The sequence below is a fragment of the Columba livia genome, chromosome 8, assembly GCF_036013475.1.
Source record: "Columba livia isolate bColLiv1 breed racing homer chromosome 8, bColLiv1.pat.W.v2, whole genome shotgun sequence".
Lineage (NCBI taxonomy): Eukaryota > Metazoa > Chordata > Aves > Columbiformes > Columbidae > Columba > Columba livia.
In genome coordinates, this window is record NC_088609.1 from 1,436,574 (window position 1) to 1,451,679 (window position 15,106).

General features: G+C 42.7%; 1 protein-coding gene across 14 annotated transcripts in view; it reads left to right on the forward strand.

Moving 5' to 3' along the window:
* Positions 1 to 15,106, forward strand: part of LOC102088218 (BEN domain-containing protein 5) — an 889,197-nt gene that overhangs the window by 537,246 nt on the left and 336,845 nt on the right. For 4 of the 14 annotated variants that reach the window (XM_065071424.1, XM_065071425.1, XM_065071437.1 and 1 more), the window contains 4 exons: positions 1,448 to 1,581; positions 3,210 to 3,585; positions 9,358 to 9,506; positions 13,732 to 13,945. The exons of 4 other annotated variants lie outside the window; for them this stretch is intronic. In XM_065071424.1, the coding sequence (XP_064927496.1) occupies positions 1,448 to 1,581; positions 3,210 to 3,585; positions 9,358 to 9,506; positions 13,732 to 13,945 (873 nt within the window). The remainder of the gene's footprint in view (positions 1 to 1,447; positions 1,582 to 3,209; positions 3,586 to 9,357; positions 9,507 to 13,731; positions 13,946 to 15,106) is intronic. 6 more of the 14 variants (XM_065071426.1, XM_065071436.1, XM_065071431.1 and 3 more) reach the window with 5 other exon arrangements.

Below are 15,106 nucleotides of genomic sequence, written 5' to 3' on the forward strand. Positions count from 1 at the left end.
AACGTAGGGGCTTATTTTTCAAAACTGAAACAGTCGGATTGCCTTTTGTTTTACTGGGCTAAGCATTCGTGATGCTCTGGGGAATGGACCATGATCTAAAATAAGCCTAGCTGGTTTTTTGTTGTTTATCTGTTTCTTTTTGCATCTGTCTTAGTATTTATTGCTACCATCTGCATTTCATTTCAGGTTGTCTGATGCCTTATTCTACATGTTCTGTGCCTGTTCTCTGTACATAGCCTTGGGCTGTAATATCACCATTTGCCTACAAGAGATCCATTTCTATTTGCAACAAAATGAATTGCATCTTTGTAATTCATTTCTAATTAATGCCTTGCTCCTCATTAAGCAGTGATTTACCTTTGTTTCCCTTTTCTACACTGTCGACAGTAACCGTTTTGAGGTCCTGTGGAGAGATGCTGATTTGAGAAAGCAAAAGTCAATGCAAGTGAGCGCTCACTATTGCCGTCCTCATCGGCACCTTCACAAACGTTCCTGGCACACCTTGTGAAATACAGTTTGCGGGTAGACGAGGAAACTCCCAATGTTTTCTTCCTCATAAGCGCTCGGTGTACAGCACTTCAGAGCTGGGGTGGTTTCTCCTCGGCTGTGTCTTGAAGAATCAGTCATGCTGGTCAATCTGTTAAGACCTTGTCTGCTCCGCAGGAGTTTTACCCATCACAGGCACATTTAGGGAGACTCTACTATAGATACCCTTTCCCCTTTATACCTTTTCAGGAACATTCAAATATTCCAAACTTATTTGCAGAATAATCTCTTGAAGTACCTAATTTTGAGTTATGTTAGAATATTCTGGATTTGAACATATTTTACTTCTTTTTTAAAATGAAATTCAAAGTTTAATATAAGCATTTATTGGGTTTGTGTATCTAAAGCAAAAGGATTGGTACCATTAACTAATGAAACAGGGTTCGTATAGTAATTTCAGTTCAGATTTGGTGCATACCAACCTTCTCCAGGCCTGCGCCTCGCCATGCGTGCCCAGAGATCTGTGCTGCTGGCAGCTGATGCTTTCTGACCACAGCGTGAATTCCCAAGTTTGTTTTCACTCTAAACCTAAACAGAGTTTGAACCGCAGCAACAGATTATGAATATGAAAATACTATTGGTAACGTAATTTAGAGCGCCACACATGTTTTTTAGGAAGTTGTTTTATTTACAGCATCAACTCTTATTTTAGTGATAGCACAGGCTACTCATTGACACTTTTGCTCACTCACAGTATTTATTCCTGTGTTTGGCCAGCTTGCCGGCCTGTTGGATCTCTAGAATGGCCAGTGGGCGTCAGCTGAGTTACGCCGTGGATTAATTCAAATATAGTCTTATGAGGGGACTGAAGGGTGGGAGGGGTTTTTTCTAAGTCACGTAATATTTGGCAGTAAAAACACTGATTAATGTAACAAAATTTTATTTTCAATATACATTTTAGAGGACAAAACTGACCTTGAGAACAGTGTGATGCAGAAGAAAATTAAAATCCCCAAACTCTCTCTCAATCACGTAGAAGAAGCTGGGGAGGTTACAGATTACGGGGAAGAAGATGTGGAGCTTAGACACAGTAAGGTACTGAAGCCTTTCCTTTTGTTTTTAATTCTTTTTTTCTTTTCTTTTTCTTTCTTTTCTCTTGGAAGTACTTGGGCCCTATACGGGCGTCATAGCTTAAGAATTCCAGGCCTGCTTTTGATCCCCTTCAAACGGTTTGGTGAGATTGGGTCAAATTGTGGATGGGGGCGGGGGGCACATTTTCAAAGCCTGATTTCTGTGCAGTTGAACGTTTTCCTGTTTATACCATGGACACAGTTTAGTTGCCATTTGAGGTTTGTGCAACAATGCTCTTCCACTTTGGCCCGGGATGCTCTAAAAGTCACCGGTTACGTGAACATGGAGCAGCTGCTCTGGGTGGCACTGGATCGACCGCGTGGAGCCGGAGGGGCTGCGCTGGGACACCCAACGGCAGCAGCGGCTGAGCAGCCAAACTGACGGGACTGCGTGTCTCCCATAGAACCCTCAGTTGCGTTTTTAGGTCCAGATGCCAGAAACCCACTATGTAAATGTATTTATTTTTTTTATATCAAATGATTTCTTTAAAAGCCTGCCAGCCTTCAGAATAAAATATTCCTCTGTGGCTTCATGTGTTTTGCAGCTGCAGGAATGATACGAGTACATTTCTTTATGGTGGGCCAGCATTCTTTTTTTACTTTTCTTCTCTTTTTTTTGAACATGCGTGGAGCAGGCAGAACATCAAATAACCTCATTTTCTGCCACTTTGCTCATGGATATCATGGTATGGGAACTGATAGCGTCAGCTTCTTTTCTCTAACTGATGAGCTACACTTGCTTTCCATGCAGTTGCTTGGAAGTTCAAATGCTTTTTTCCAGATTTGGCCAGTCAAACGTCGTGACTTTTCCCCGGGCTGCCACATTTCAATAGCACTATCCAGGCCGCAGGCAGGAGGTGTGCGTTAATTTGCAGGGTTTGTGCAGATGCTGCTGCGAGCTCCAAGGGGATGACGCCCCTGCCGTGCAGTACTGGTAGAGGAGGAATCCATTGACCGGGAAGCTGGGACTGGATGGTGTATTTTCTGTCTCCAGTCTGACAGCGTTACCTCAGCCCCTTGCCTCAGGCCGAGGGGTGAGCGTGCTGAGGAGCACTCGGAGGAGGTTTTGTCTCCCCAAGCGTGGGAAGGACAAGCCCTCTGTTCACAAAACAGCTTTGTGTGGTTTGCCGCTTTCATCTCTGATGTGGTTACAGGTGACAAACACAGCACGCAGTTGGTTCATTCCCTTACTTATCAGAAAATCAGTTGCTGTTGGGAATCTAAATGGCTAAACTTCAAAGGAGGAGAGATCCAGATCCTTTTTTTTTTTTTCCTTAAAAGAAATTAATTCTCTTTTTACACGGAATCGAGCGAGCTCTGTGCACTCAGCCTGCAAGTGTTGCACAAATGCCGACAGAAAGGCCTCTAACCGCCTGGGACGTTTGTCTGTGCGTTTAGCAGAGTTACGCGTGCACGACAGTTACGAGCTGGATCCACAAGAATCTGGTAGGCAAAACATTATTCGCAGGCAGACTTTATCTTGCTTTTTTTTGGAAGACAAGACTAGTGACAGGGGCCAAGTCTGTAGAACTGGAGTTTTTCTTGCATCTTCCTGCTCCCCTAATTGATTGATTTTTTTATTGTAACATGCAGAGACAAGATGGGAGGAAACAAAGCGAAGGTACACACAAAAGCATTGAAGCAGTTGTTGCCCGCCTTGAAAAACAGAATGGGATGAGTCTCAGTAATACTTCCAGCCCCGAGGAGGTCTTTATGGAGACTTCAGAAGGCATGAACAATATGGACGATGCTGTAGTTCCTCGGATTCTTTATGAAGAATTGCTGAGGAGTTACCAACAGCAACAAGAAGAAATGAGACACATTCAGCAGGAGCTCGAGAGGACGCGCAGACAGCTCGTGCAACAGGCAAAGAAGCTCAAGGAGTATGGGGCACTCGTGTCAGAAATGAAAGAGCTCAGAGACTTGAACAGGAGACTCCAGGATGTACTGCTTCTAAGACTAGGTAGTGGTAAGTGCCGGACTTAAATGGGACTAGTTTTAATGAATTTTGCAAGTGTGATCAATAGTAATGGAAACGTATTTGAAGAATAGCAGTGGTTGTTAAACTGGACATTGAATGTTAAAAGGGTTTTCTGCTCTGGCTGTACAATATGTGTTGAATTTGTATGCTATGTACGTCCGGGGTTTGCTTTAATGATAGCAGAGGTCTTTGTGCTGGGGTGGTTGAAGCAGAGTGCCATTTTAAGCAGCTGTATTTTAAAGAGTCTCTGACCTTCCAGTATATGCTGAAAAAGATAATAAAGCATCATCTGCAAAATACACCAATATGTTCCAGTTTTGAGAGGGAAAAAAGGAAAGAAAAGGCAGCGGAATTAATATTTGGGCTAAAACTACCTTCTTCTTCTGAGTTAGGGATTTTGGTTATTGTTATGTGACTGTGTTACCTTCCCTTTTCTGCCCCTCCTCCCATTCGTAGCTCATGAGAATGTGGTATATTCCTGGACTTCTTAGCAGTGGCTTTAAGCAGCCATGCTATTTGAAAAATAATGCATTGTTAAGAATAATTAAAACGACTTCTTTATATTAGTGTCCCGTTTATCAACATTTGTTACAAAATGCAGGTTTGTGTAATTTGGGTTTAAATTTTAAGCATCTTGAGTCAATCGATCCTTTGTTTTGGTTTATAACAATTATTTAACCGTTATGTTGGAATAAATGGGAAAAAAAAAGACCAAATAAAAAGTTCATCCTTTTCATTGAAGATGGTACCCTCGAAATACCTTCAAATATTTTACTAATTTTCTATTTATTTGCTATTAGAATGTGGTACTGCTGTGTTGAAGATTTGCTCGGTGACTGAAACTTGGTTCAAATTTGTGCATCCGATCTTCGCATGCTGGTTTTTACGTCTGCCTTTGTGTATCTGGAAACTTAATTTTTTGCATGTAACTTGGAAATTGGCTCCTCCACTTGTCTTGAACGAGCGCATGTGATTTGCATGTGGGTCTTGAGTTGCGTTGACGAAACCCAAGGAGAACGCATGTGCCTGAGCCGTAGCATGTGGTGAGGGGCGCCCCAGAGCTGGAGCCAGCTTCTCCAAGTAGCATCTGACCAGTGAAACCGGGTGTTTGTGAATGCTTATCATTGTTACACTGTGCATAATTAAAATGTCGTTACTTATTCTACACATCCTAGTTAATTTTTTTAATAAAACTAAATAGGCGAGGTTTCCGCAGCCTGAAAAAAAAACGTGATGTGGTTGGCAGGAGATTCCACTGAGCTTTCTAAAATTTGCCTTGGATGGAAAGATGTTTCTTCATCTGCAAGTAGTTAGCTGGGCTTTGTGTGGACGGAGCTCCAGCCAGATGTTGGTAGGCAGCGTGAAATACCCATTGAGTTGGTAGACTTGAGAGCGATCGCAGTGCTGAGAGCAGCAGTGAAATGGAGACAGCTCCTGAGTTCTGGCTCATTTCGCTCACTTTGAGCAAGGACGCGCTTCTTGCCTGAGCTGAATCAAGAAAGCTTGGAAGAAAATCGAGGAAAAAACAAACAAAAAACCCAAACAAAACCAAAGCGACCAACCAAAACCTCTTGGAAAAATACTGAATCTTCTAGAAATACTGAGCTCGAATTTCCAGTGTAGAAGTCTGGCACCTGCTTTACAACCGAACTCAATTACATTGAAGACAAATTCTTTTAATTTAGTCACGTACCTGGACAAATACGAATTATAGGTAACTCCCCAAAAAATATCCCTTGTTGTACTGACTTGTATGGAACTTCTGGTGGATGACAAAGGTAGAATTTGGCCCTCTGAGCTGTGTCCTTCACAGGGTGTGTGTTTGCTGAGACTCAGTGTGTTAACTGCTGCTAACTCTTGTCTTTCCTTGTAGCCTCGTTCACAGTGCAGGATCTACCAGATTCTAGAAAAATCAGTACAAGATTTATGAATGATTAGAAAGGGAGACATCTTCAGCAAATCCTAAATTAGAGAGCCTGATGACAGTATGAGAAAAGTGCTACTTTTAATCAAGAAATAGAGTTGTAAAGACTTCTTTAGTCTTCCTTGCTTTTGCAGCTTATAAATGAGGTATGTTTGGATATGTGAATAATCTGTGAAAATTGTTCAGAAAATAGATTACATCCTGAATTCGTCTTCAGTTATTGCAGCAATCTCTTAAACCCAGAGTTTCAAATTACACGTAATTTATGTTACGCTGCACTTCTAGCAGGCTGGACTTAATGCAAATTAATTGCATTTCTGGTTCACCTTAGAGACTCCTGATTTCTTCGCATGAGATGACAGCTGGTTTGTGCTGATGAATTGCAGCTGTGGGAAACGCGTGCCTGTTGCCATTTTAAACTTGCAGATCAAATATAGAACAGGCTCTTGAGCTAACACCCAGTCAAGTGTTCAGTCTCCTCATTTCCCATCAATATGGTGATTTGGGCAAGCAGCTGAAAGTCAGTGTGTTCTGCTTTAGACTTAGGCCTTTATCTCTGCTCCGAGACTTGAGCCACTCTTGTGGGAAGAGGGAATGCGGCCAAGGCCTCTTTGCCCTTTCCTAGTGTGGCATCAGGACGCCCCGCAATCCTACCCCTTTGGAGCCTGTCTTTGTTCTGCCGCATCTGAAAACACACTAGTTTGCCCTCTTTTTATCTGTAGACAGGAAGGTGATTTAGAGAATTAAATCACTGACTCCTCCCTGCAAGCCTAACTTTAGATAGTCCTTGGATTGCAAAAGATAAGAATTGCAATAACTTTTGAGAAAGTAGTTGTCTCCAGGGTAGGATCTGTGCACTTTACTATGGTTGTATATGGCCAGGAGTAGTGAAGTTGTATCAGGGATGATGTTTGAGTGTTGGTCGATCCCTGATAAATGCTGCGTTTTCATGTTGTATTGCTAAGAATTAGTGTTGCTCTAAAGTCAGGGAGTATATTCACCCTCATGCGTTTGCATTCATTCATCAACACAGACACAGCCCCCCAGCTGGTTATTTTTAATCCCAGTTTAATTTCAGTAATCCAGTCTACAGTGTCTTGGCACGGAGAACAGGATAGCAAGAATGAAACGGTGTTTGTGTCTTACCACATGTAAGGAGTTACTGTTATTCAGCTTTTCTAGATCTGTTTGGCCTTTTGATGTACAACCATCCAAGGTTTCTATCAAGAATGAGTACAAGAAGTACCATATATATATATATATATATATATATAGATATTACCGCTTCTCAGCCTCCTATTGTTTTTGTTCAGATTCTCGTAGACCACGTGGAAAAGCAGCTTGCTGCTTGCAAACATATTGACCACTTTATCTGTGGATTTCTTTTGGCTTATTTGCCGATTTCTGAGTAGCACATGGCCTAAGATGCATTTTTGAGGAAGAGAAGCGGTGGAGGGAAGCCGTCTACCTCTTCATCCTGCGACGAGTTGCTGCCATCTCAGATCTTATGGAAACATAAGTACTATCAGTACTATTACACAAGTGCAACCTGTAGATAGTGGCTTATATTTTTGTATGTCCCACGCATCTTCTTTAAAATAAGATGCAGAGCATGAGAGCTACAGAGAGAGGAAACTTTGAGAATATGGTGCGTGGTGCACAACTCTAGTTGTGGACACAGCTCCCGTTAGCAGTGAGGCAATAATGCCAGTTGCATGTCTAATTCACAACGTGCCAGGCTGAAAATGCAGCCTTTGGTAGCTGGCGAAGTGGCTGTGAAGGCTGCCTGGTTAGGGGCAGATTTCTGTTTGGGAAGAGAATAATGGAGCAGAGTGTGAAAGAAGACATATTAAAGGCTTTCTGATGGTGATTTAGAAGCAAGCAGTAAAACGTGGTGTTTCTGACCTGCTCGAGCTATGGTTATTGTGGACTTTAATCAGCTGTTTTTCTTGGGGGAACTCTGGAAACCAAATCCAAGCTGTGACAATATGTTACTATAAGCAAAACAGTGAAAGACTTTTAAATAGCAACTAGTGTAAGTGTTTAAACTGAGAGAAGTGTTTCCTTCTAGGAAGAAGGTGGTTATAATTGGGCGTCTTCCTCAAAACGACTTTCAGAGTATAAGAGGACTCCAAGAAGCGCTTTGCTGAAGGATGTGTTCTCAAAGTAACAGCTGAACGTTCACTCCTTGAGTCCCCAGTAGCAGCGACGTGGCCGCACGGGCCCGCCCGGGCGCCCCCGCTGCGCCGTGGGCAGGACTGGGGCTTTGTTCAGGCTAAATCAGTGCAGCAGTCTCAAATCTAGACAGTGTAGTTTGTCTTGGCTGTAGCGTTGCATGTTTATGATAGTAGAGGTGCTTATTAAGATTATTATGGTATTTTTTGTGATTACTTGCGCCATGCAGCCATTGCGTATGGCTATTAAGACCCTCATGTTGGTGGCACTGCAGCATGGGATTGTCTGAGTCGCTGAGACAACTTCTAGGTAGTGCTGAGTGCCAAGTAACAGTCGGCTGAGAGCATTTAGCTGGCTGTGTAGGTGTAGCATAAGCTATAGGATAAATGTCGGATGCTGACAATGGAGGAAACGCTAATATCGCTGCATAATAATCTCTAAATGAAACTGCACCAAGGAGGAATGAAAGCTTTACTTCTTCCAGATCCAGGAACCATTTAAAGTCGGTGGTGGCAGCTTCACTTGCAGAGACAGAGCAATTCAGGGCTTGGTCTGTGTGCTCAGGGACGCTGATTATTGAATTGCCCTTTGTTGAAGGTGTCAAGGTTGGGCTGCGCTGCTCTCAGCACCAGCCCCGTACCATATAGCTCTTACAAGTGGGTGAGTTCATCCTTATAGCTCTGGAAGTGGTGATCACCATGGCGTGCAGGGTCTAAGCTCTGTTAACGAACCTTGCCGTGTTAACGAAGCACCGGCCCCGCGTGGAACGTCAGTGGCTGCAGGAGCTCCTGCTGGTCCCAGGGCCACCAAGGGGCAGGGACCGGCCTGAGCCCGCAGCCTCTTCCCAGACTTCTGGTGTGACCTCTGCAGGGAATGGATAATGAAAGCCAGTCCACACATCAGTTCATTTTGTTCTTTTGTCTTTTTAGGAACACTTTTTAAGTTTGATCTGGAAAAGCTGATGACTGACAAAATAATTATTCTCCTTTGAAGCCTCAAACATATGCCTAGTAGTGTTCTGTTGTTTAATCTGTGCTTAATTTTTGTTGATTACATTAAAAATAAAAATCAGTATGTTGGATGGATTGGACAATCAAAATTCTAATTTATGTGTTGGTTTTTTAACCTCGGATACTCTTTCTGTGCATGACCCCTTAGCATAAGTAGCCTCAGCCTGTTTCCTTCATAGCATTTCTGTAGATCCTCGCTATTTTCAATGTACCTCTGTTATATCTAGAGATATTTCAAATTTTGATAAAATGTGTAATTTTTGTAATTTTCACAGTAAATTATGCAGGTTTCTATGCAACCGTGTAGTAATTCTTATTTGAAGAATTACTATTGTTGCTTTTGGTTTCTGATTTCGGTGTCATTTCACCATGATTTCCATAGCATACGTTGAAGCAATCTTACTCATACCTGTAACTGCCCACGTGCTTTCAGAATAAAACTAAAATGTTTAATTATAATTTAGAAGGTTGAATGTTTATAAAGCAGAGTTACTGCTCCTGTTTTTATTATTGATGTTCAGGAGTAGGATTTTGGTTTAGACTCTGAAATGGAGGTGACCGACGTGTTGTTTGGTGCTGCGTGCGGGTGATGAGGTGGTGGGGCTCGTGTTCTGTGGGATAGCAGACAGCTCTCTTTTTTTAACTGTCTAGGACCTGCCATTGAGCTTGAAAAGGTAAAACCAGAATCAGTTGAGCCTGAACCTGAGGTACAGAAGACCTTCAGTGAGGAAGCAAATACATCAACGTACTATCCCGCCCCTGTTCCAGTGATGGACAAGTATATTCTCGAGAATGGAAAGGTACTTGAAATAATGAATGAATAATTTGTGTATGTCCGTCAGGTGATTTTCTTGTGGGTTTTGCATGGTAGCAGCTTATAGAGACTTCCTCAGTGTTTGTAAAGGTGTGCTGTTTGCTGAGGAAAACCATGAAATTACACAACTATGAACAGCACAGAAAGTGATGAGAGCATCGAATGCTGCACAGCGTAGGAATATAGTTATTAAACATGCATGCGCAAGCAAATTGGTAATAGTCTTCAATCGGTGATGCACATAAAGTCAGTAACCCACACTGTAAAGTTACATTAGTCTATTTAACAGAAATACTTTTTCCTGAAAGGTTTGTAATGTTGTTGATGTGCTGTAGTCGTATTGCAGAGAAGCCTCAATGATTTGGTGGAACTCCAGTGGGCTGCCGTGAATCTGGTCGCAGCGTTGCCGCTGGGTTGAGCGCACGTAGCGCTGCGCTCCAGACCTTTTATAATGGCAATGGAACAGCGTCCAGCTGCAGTTTGCCAGAACCTCACTGAGAGCTTTTCAGACTTGGGCATGTTTGACACGTTGTCTGCTCATCTACTGGGGCTTACTTTTGCCATTAGCATTAAATGAACATCGTATTTCTTTTACAAAGCTATACGTCCTTCAGAATTGCCCGTGCAGATCCTGTTTCTTAAGATACAAATGCACTTGGTACCATAATTTGAGAACCTTTAAGGAGAAGATGTCCATTTCAGCTTTGGCCTACAGTGGAATTGCTGATGGAATAGCGTGAAATATTGCAGGTTTAGCTTTGTGTTACAAGATCGACTGCACAAGTCTCTGTCCTTCTTGGAGATTAATTCAACAGAATTGTTGAGGACAAAGTGTATGTGAAAAATAGTATAGCCTTGGCAGTTTGACAGGTAGCCTAATGTATTTAACATATGTCATTTGCTTGTATATTTTGTGGATATTTGTGCAATGAAGATTTAGCATCTATTACTGAGGGAGTTTGGTCCAGCTCCTTCTTTCCCACTTAAGGTCCACGGGACAGGGCACGGCCTTTAGTATTGTCTGCAGTTTTTCCTGCGCCTTTATTTCATCTGCCAGCTTCTGGGCGCTTCTGTTGCTGAAGTTTTCTCTGTCTTTGCAGATTTTAGTATCTTTTTCACATCCTTTTCGTAATTTTGGTTTTTTCTTTAAGTTTGGCTGTTACTGGGGCTTCATCCAGCTCAGATGCCCGAACTGTCAACTAATGATGTGTTTAGAGTGTCGGAGGGTGTTTGGGTTTGGTTTGTTTTTCCAGTTTGCCTTATTTGTGCCTTTTTTTGGCTGTTTCTTTCTTGACATGCACCACTAGAGTAGCTGAAATACTTTTTGGAAATCTGGCCCTTTGTGGCGTCAGATTTGATCTGAGTAGGATTCTTTCAAAGCGGATGAATCTCTCCCCTCCCGAGGGAGAGCAGAGTTACTGAAAAAGAGCCTATGGCATTCATTTAAAGAAAGGAAACAAAAAATAGTTCATCTTTTGAGATCCATTTGAGATATATTGCACGTTAGGACAGTTACGGTGGTGAGCGTTGCTGTTGCGTTGTGCTCCAAGGCTGGTGCTGCAGTTGCTGAATCAATGGGTGACGTTCCCATTGATTCCCTTGACACAGGCGTTCCCATTGACACAGGCCCTGAGTCGGGAGCACACGCAGCTTCCCGTAGCTGGGGAGCGCTGGGGACCAGCAGCGGGCGGTTTGCAGAGGTAAACTGAGACCGGGCACGTTCAGCTCCTTGCCCCGACACTGCTAGAAATAGAAGAGAGACACACGATTGCCGTGGCCGTGGCTGTCTGACACGTACTCGCTGTTACCATAGGGCTTTCATAGCAGCAACAACCTTTTTTACATAAACGAAGCATCTTCAGGGAAGAAACAATGTCTGAAACATATATATTAAAAATATTTGCTGTAAGTTGTTTTAGTAACATAAAGCTAATGAGTAATGTAGCTGATTAAGAGACTAAACAACCTTTAGCAAAGATAAACCCTAATTTTGGCAGAGGAGAATCAACTTTTTGGTCAAATACAGCACAACTAATATAAAACAGGCATCCAAAATTTGGCATATCGCAACATTCCTAATCTTAGCTATTTTCTGAGTAACTTATTTTTACAGATAACTTTTCCAAGATCAGGACAGAAATAACTGCATTGTAACTGTCGCGTTGTTTTCTGGGCACAGGCTGCTCACTCTGATTGAAGTTGTCTTACACAACATGTCGAGAGCACCAAAAGACTCTGAGGGTTTGTAGAGCAATTATGAAGAAGCTCAACAACAGAGAAGGAAGAAGGTGTTCATGTGCTTATGACTAGTTGCATTTCTGTCCATTGCAACATCTAAATACCACGTGGACTTGTGAAAAGCTTCTTAAAATCCCCTTAGTGTAGAAAGTTCTGCAGGAGAGGCAACTCGCCTTAGGGTCTTATTCTGTGAGGGAGTTAGGATTTTCATTTGTGTTTTATAAGGTAGCTGGTAACAAAGCCATTCGTATTTTTCTACTAAAGTTTTTAAACTACTAGTTGCTTTTGAAGGATGCTGCTGTAACAAAACATTTCCTCAGGTTATAGGCCTCATTCATAATTAAAGCGGGTTTCCATTTAAAGGGAAGATGGTAGTTGGTTGAATACAGGCAGTAACATTATGGGTATAGAATATTTTACAGTAGCTTTGCCCAATTTTCATTGCATTTAATGGGACGTTTGTCATACCCTTCAGATCTGTATGAGTAGCAGGCGAAGTTTCTATAATGCCACATGAAGGGAGTAAAACCAGGAGAAACTAAGAACAGAGCAGTTAAGGCGAACAGTGTCCTAATGTGATTTTGCCATAGAATTTTGTTCACAGGCCTTTTTCGTTTCAGTCATGAAGAGACAATAAGTTTTTAAATGGTAGTGTTACAAAACGATCAGATTTTATGCAATCCTAACAGTCCAGTTGATACATCTTTTTGGTATTTGCACTTCTACAGAATCGTCTGTCGGGGAGTCCTGTCGCCCTCCTTGGCAGTGCAGCGAGCTCTTACCAGGACCTAGACCAGCCAGGTCACGCGTTGGCTTGTGACGGATGGCGAGCGGAGTCCATGGCCACGGGAACGACGTTTCTGTGTGCGGGGGCAGCTCAGGGCTCCGCTCTGCACTCCGAGTTAGGAGCGTAGACACACACAAAGCATTCTCCGTGGTTCCGCGCAGGGCCAGCATTGGCGTCCAGTTGGGTTTACTGGTTGCGCTCATGTCAGAGCCATCCTGGTTGCTAGTGGAGTTACTTTCCGTGCTGTTGCTTGATGGTGTCCTGGTTATGGGGACTATCAGCTCAAATATACATAGTGCCAGCCTAGGGAGGTACTCAGATTCTTGTCCTGCGTTCATCTTCAGTCTGGAGCTCTGGGAAGGTTGGGGCAGAGATCTGAGGTCGCTCTGTGGGAGCCATCCCAGCACGGTCAGTGCTGAGCAAGGCTGAGAAGCACAACCAGACTCAAGCACCTTCCTTTTGGAGACTACAGTGGCTTCACACTGCATTTCCCAGTCCCCGTGTTGTCCTGCTTTACAACTTCAATGAGATACCTATTGTCTGTGTAATGGAAAGTGGTGCAGCAATGGGTCGTTGCCTTACCGGAAAACAGTGTTCTCCTGGATAGATCGATTGTACGTGGTAGGAAAACTTCTGGACAAAATTAGGAGTTTATGAAATGTCCCGACTCTTGACTTAAAATTGGAGCTCTCAAAGGCCCTTCTCCCCTTATAGTTACTTTAAACGATCAGGCTGTGTTTTGCCAGAAGGCATAGGATACATCTATAGGAAGTATTTCCCTCTACTGCCTCCAAAGTATGCTTGGGGTAAAGCCTGTTTCAGCAAAGGAAGCTTTCAACTGTTCCATCTCACACCTGAATCAGTCTGTGCATACCTTTCTAATACTGGATGTGTTTGCTGTTTCCTCCATCTATTTCTGCTCTGACCGTAGTGTTTGAGGAGGTAGGCTGTGGGGGGAAAGAGTCGCGAGTGAGCAGAAACAAATACAGAAAGGGAGGAATTATATAAGAGGTTGACTTGAACTCCCTGACCCACAAAAGTTGGCGAAGTTTCAGAATTAGGCAAAATGGATTTGTTCAGCCCTGATTACTGTTATTATAGTACCTAATATTAATGTTCCTACAGCACTTGGATACTGTTGTGTGCTACATACCATAGATAAGTTGTTATTATTACTACCTTCTAGGTCCATCTTGGCAGTGGAATTTGGGTAGATGAGGAGAAATGGCACCAGCTGCAAGTAACACAAGGAGATTCAAAGTATACAAAAAATCTAGCGGTTATGATTTGGGGAACAGATGTTCTCAAGAACAGAAGTGTCACAGGAGTTGCAACCAAAAAAAAGAAAGATGCCGTTCCCAAGCCACCTCTCTCACCTCACAAATTAAGCATTGTCAGAGGTAGGTTATTTGAAAACTTTTGCTTCCTGCTTTGGAGTTTTAACTATTAATCACGGAGTTGAAAGATGCTTCTTTTCAGCTCATATAAAATTAACTGATATTAAAGACTGTCATTCAAATTGCTATTGCATTGTGAAGCGCATATGTTTTCAGGAAGAGTAAAGCACATTGCAATAGCTGTGCTCAGTGCAGGCCTTCGCAGCTGCAGACTTGTACACTGACATGAATAAAGTGCAAGAAGATCATCACTTTAAACCACTTGCAGGGCAGGACACTGAGCCTGGAGAACAACACGTTGTTCTGCAATTCATTTCTAACACAGCGCTCTTTTAAAATGCATATATTCCTTTTAACAAGCCTGAGAGTACCTTTACCACATCCTTCCATCCAGAGTGTTACCAACTCTGGCATGAGGCACAGAAACCGTTATAGCTGTGGCTATAAAAATACGCAGAGGCATGACAACATAGTTTTACCCTTGTAAGCAGAGAAAATGTAACTAGTAAATATGAATTGTTGCTCTTGAATTGGAATTTGAACAGGAAGCGTAAATCGCTGACCTATGGCAGGAAAAATGGCAGTGGCCCTTTCAGTAGCTGCAGGCCTGAGCCCATGCGTGTGGTACTTTGGGAGAGAGAGAAGGCCTTCTCCTTTATTTCAAATGAATAGTGAATTGCAGTCCCTTTGTATCATCGTGCTTGTTTTGCATTTGTTTCTGTCTCTCTTGGTATTTCAGGCTTCTTTTTAAGTCAGAACTGAGCTGGTTCTTCATTGAATACGTACCGAGGTGGGATTTTTAGGTTTTGAGTCCATACTAAATTGCAGCAGGGCTGAAAGAAATCTATCTACCTATTTGGTTGAGCCTCGTTATTCTGCATTTCCTGATGTTAGTTGCTCTGTCCTCTTAACTATGAACTCTGTAAGAGCTGTTGTCATCTGCCTTGCAAGTACCATGGTTTGGAAGTCAAAAATACGATTCCTCTGTGTGTGTGTGTGTGTCTGTGTTGTGTGTGGGAAAGCTGGAAACATCCTCGCGCTGTCATCTCTCTTAGTTTGTAAGAAGCAAGTAAAAGACATGGAGTTCTATTTTACTAAGCTGCTTTGAAGAATATGTGTAGAATGGCAAACTGTTCCATACCGATTTTCTAGTTCCGACTGAGG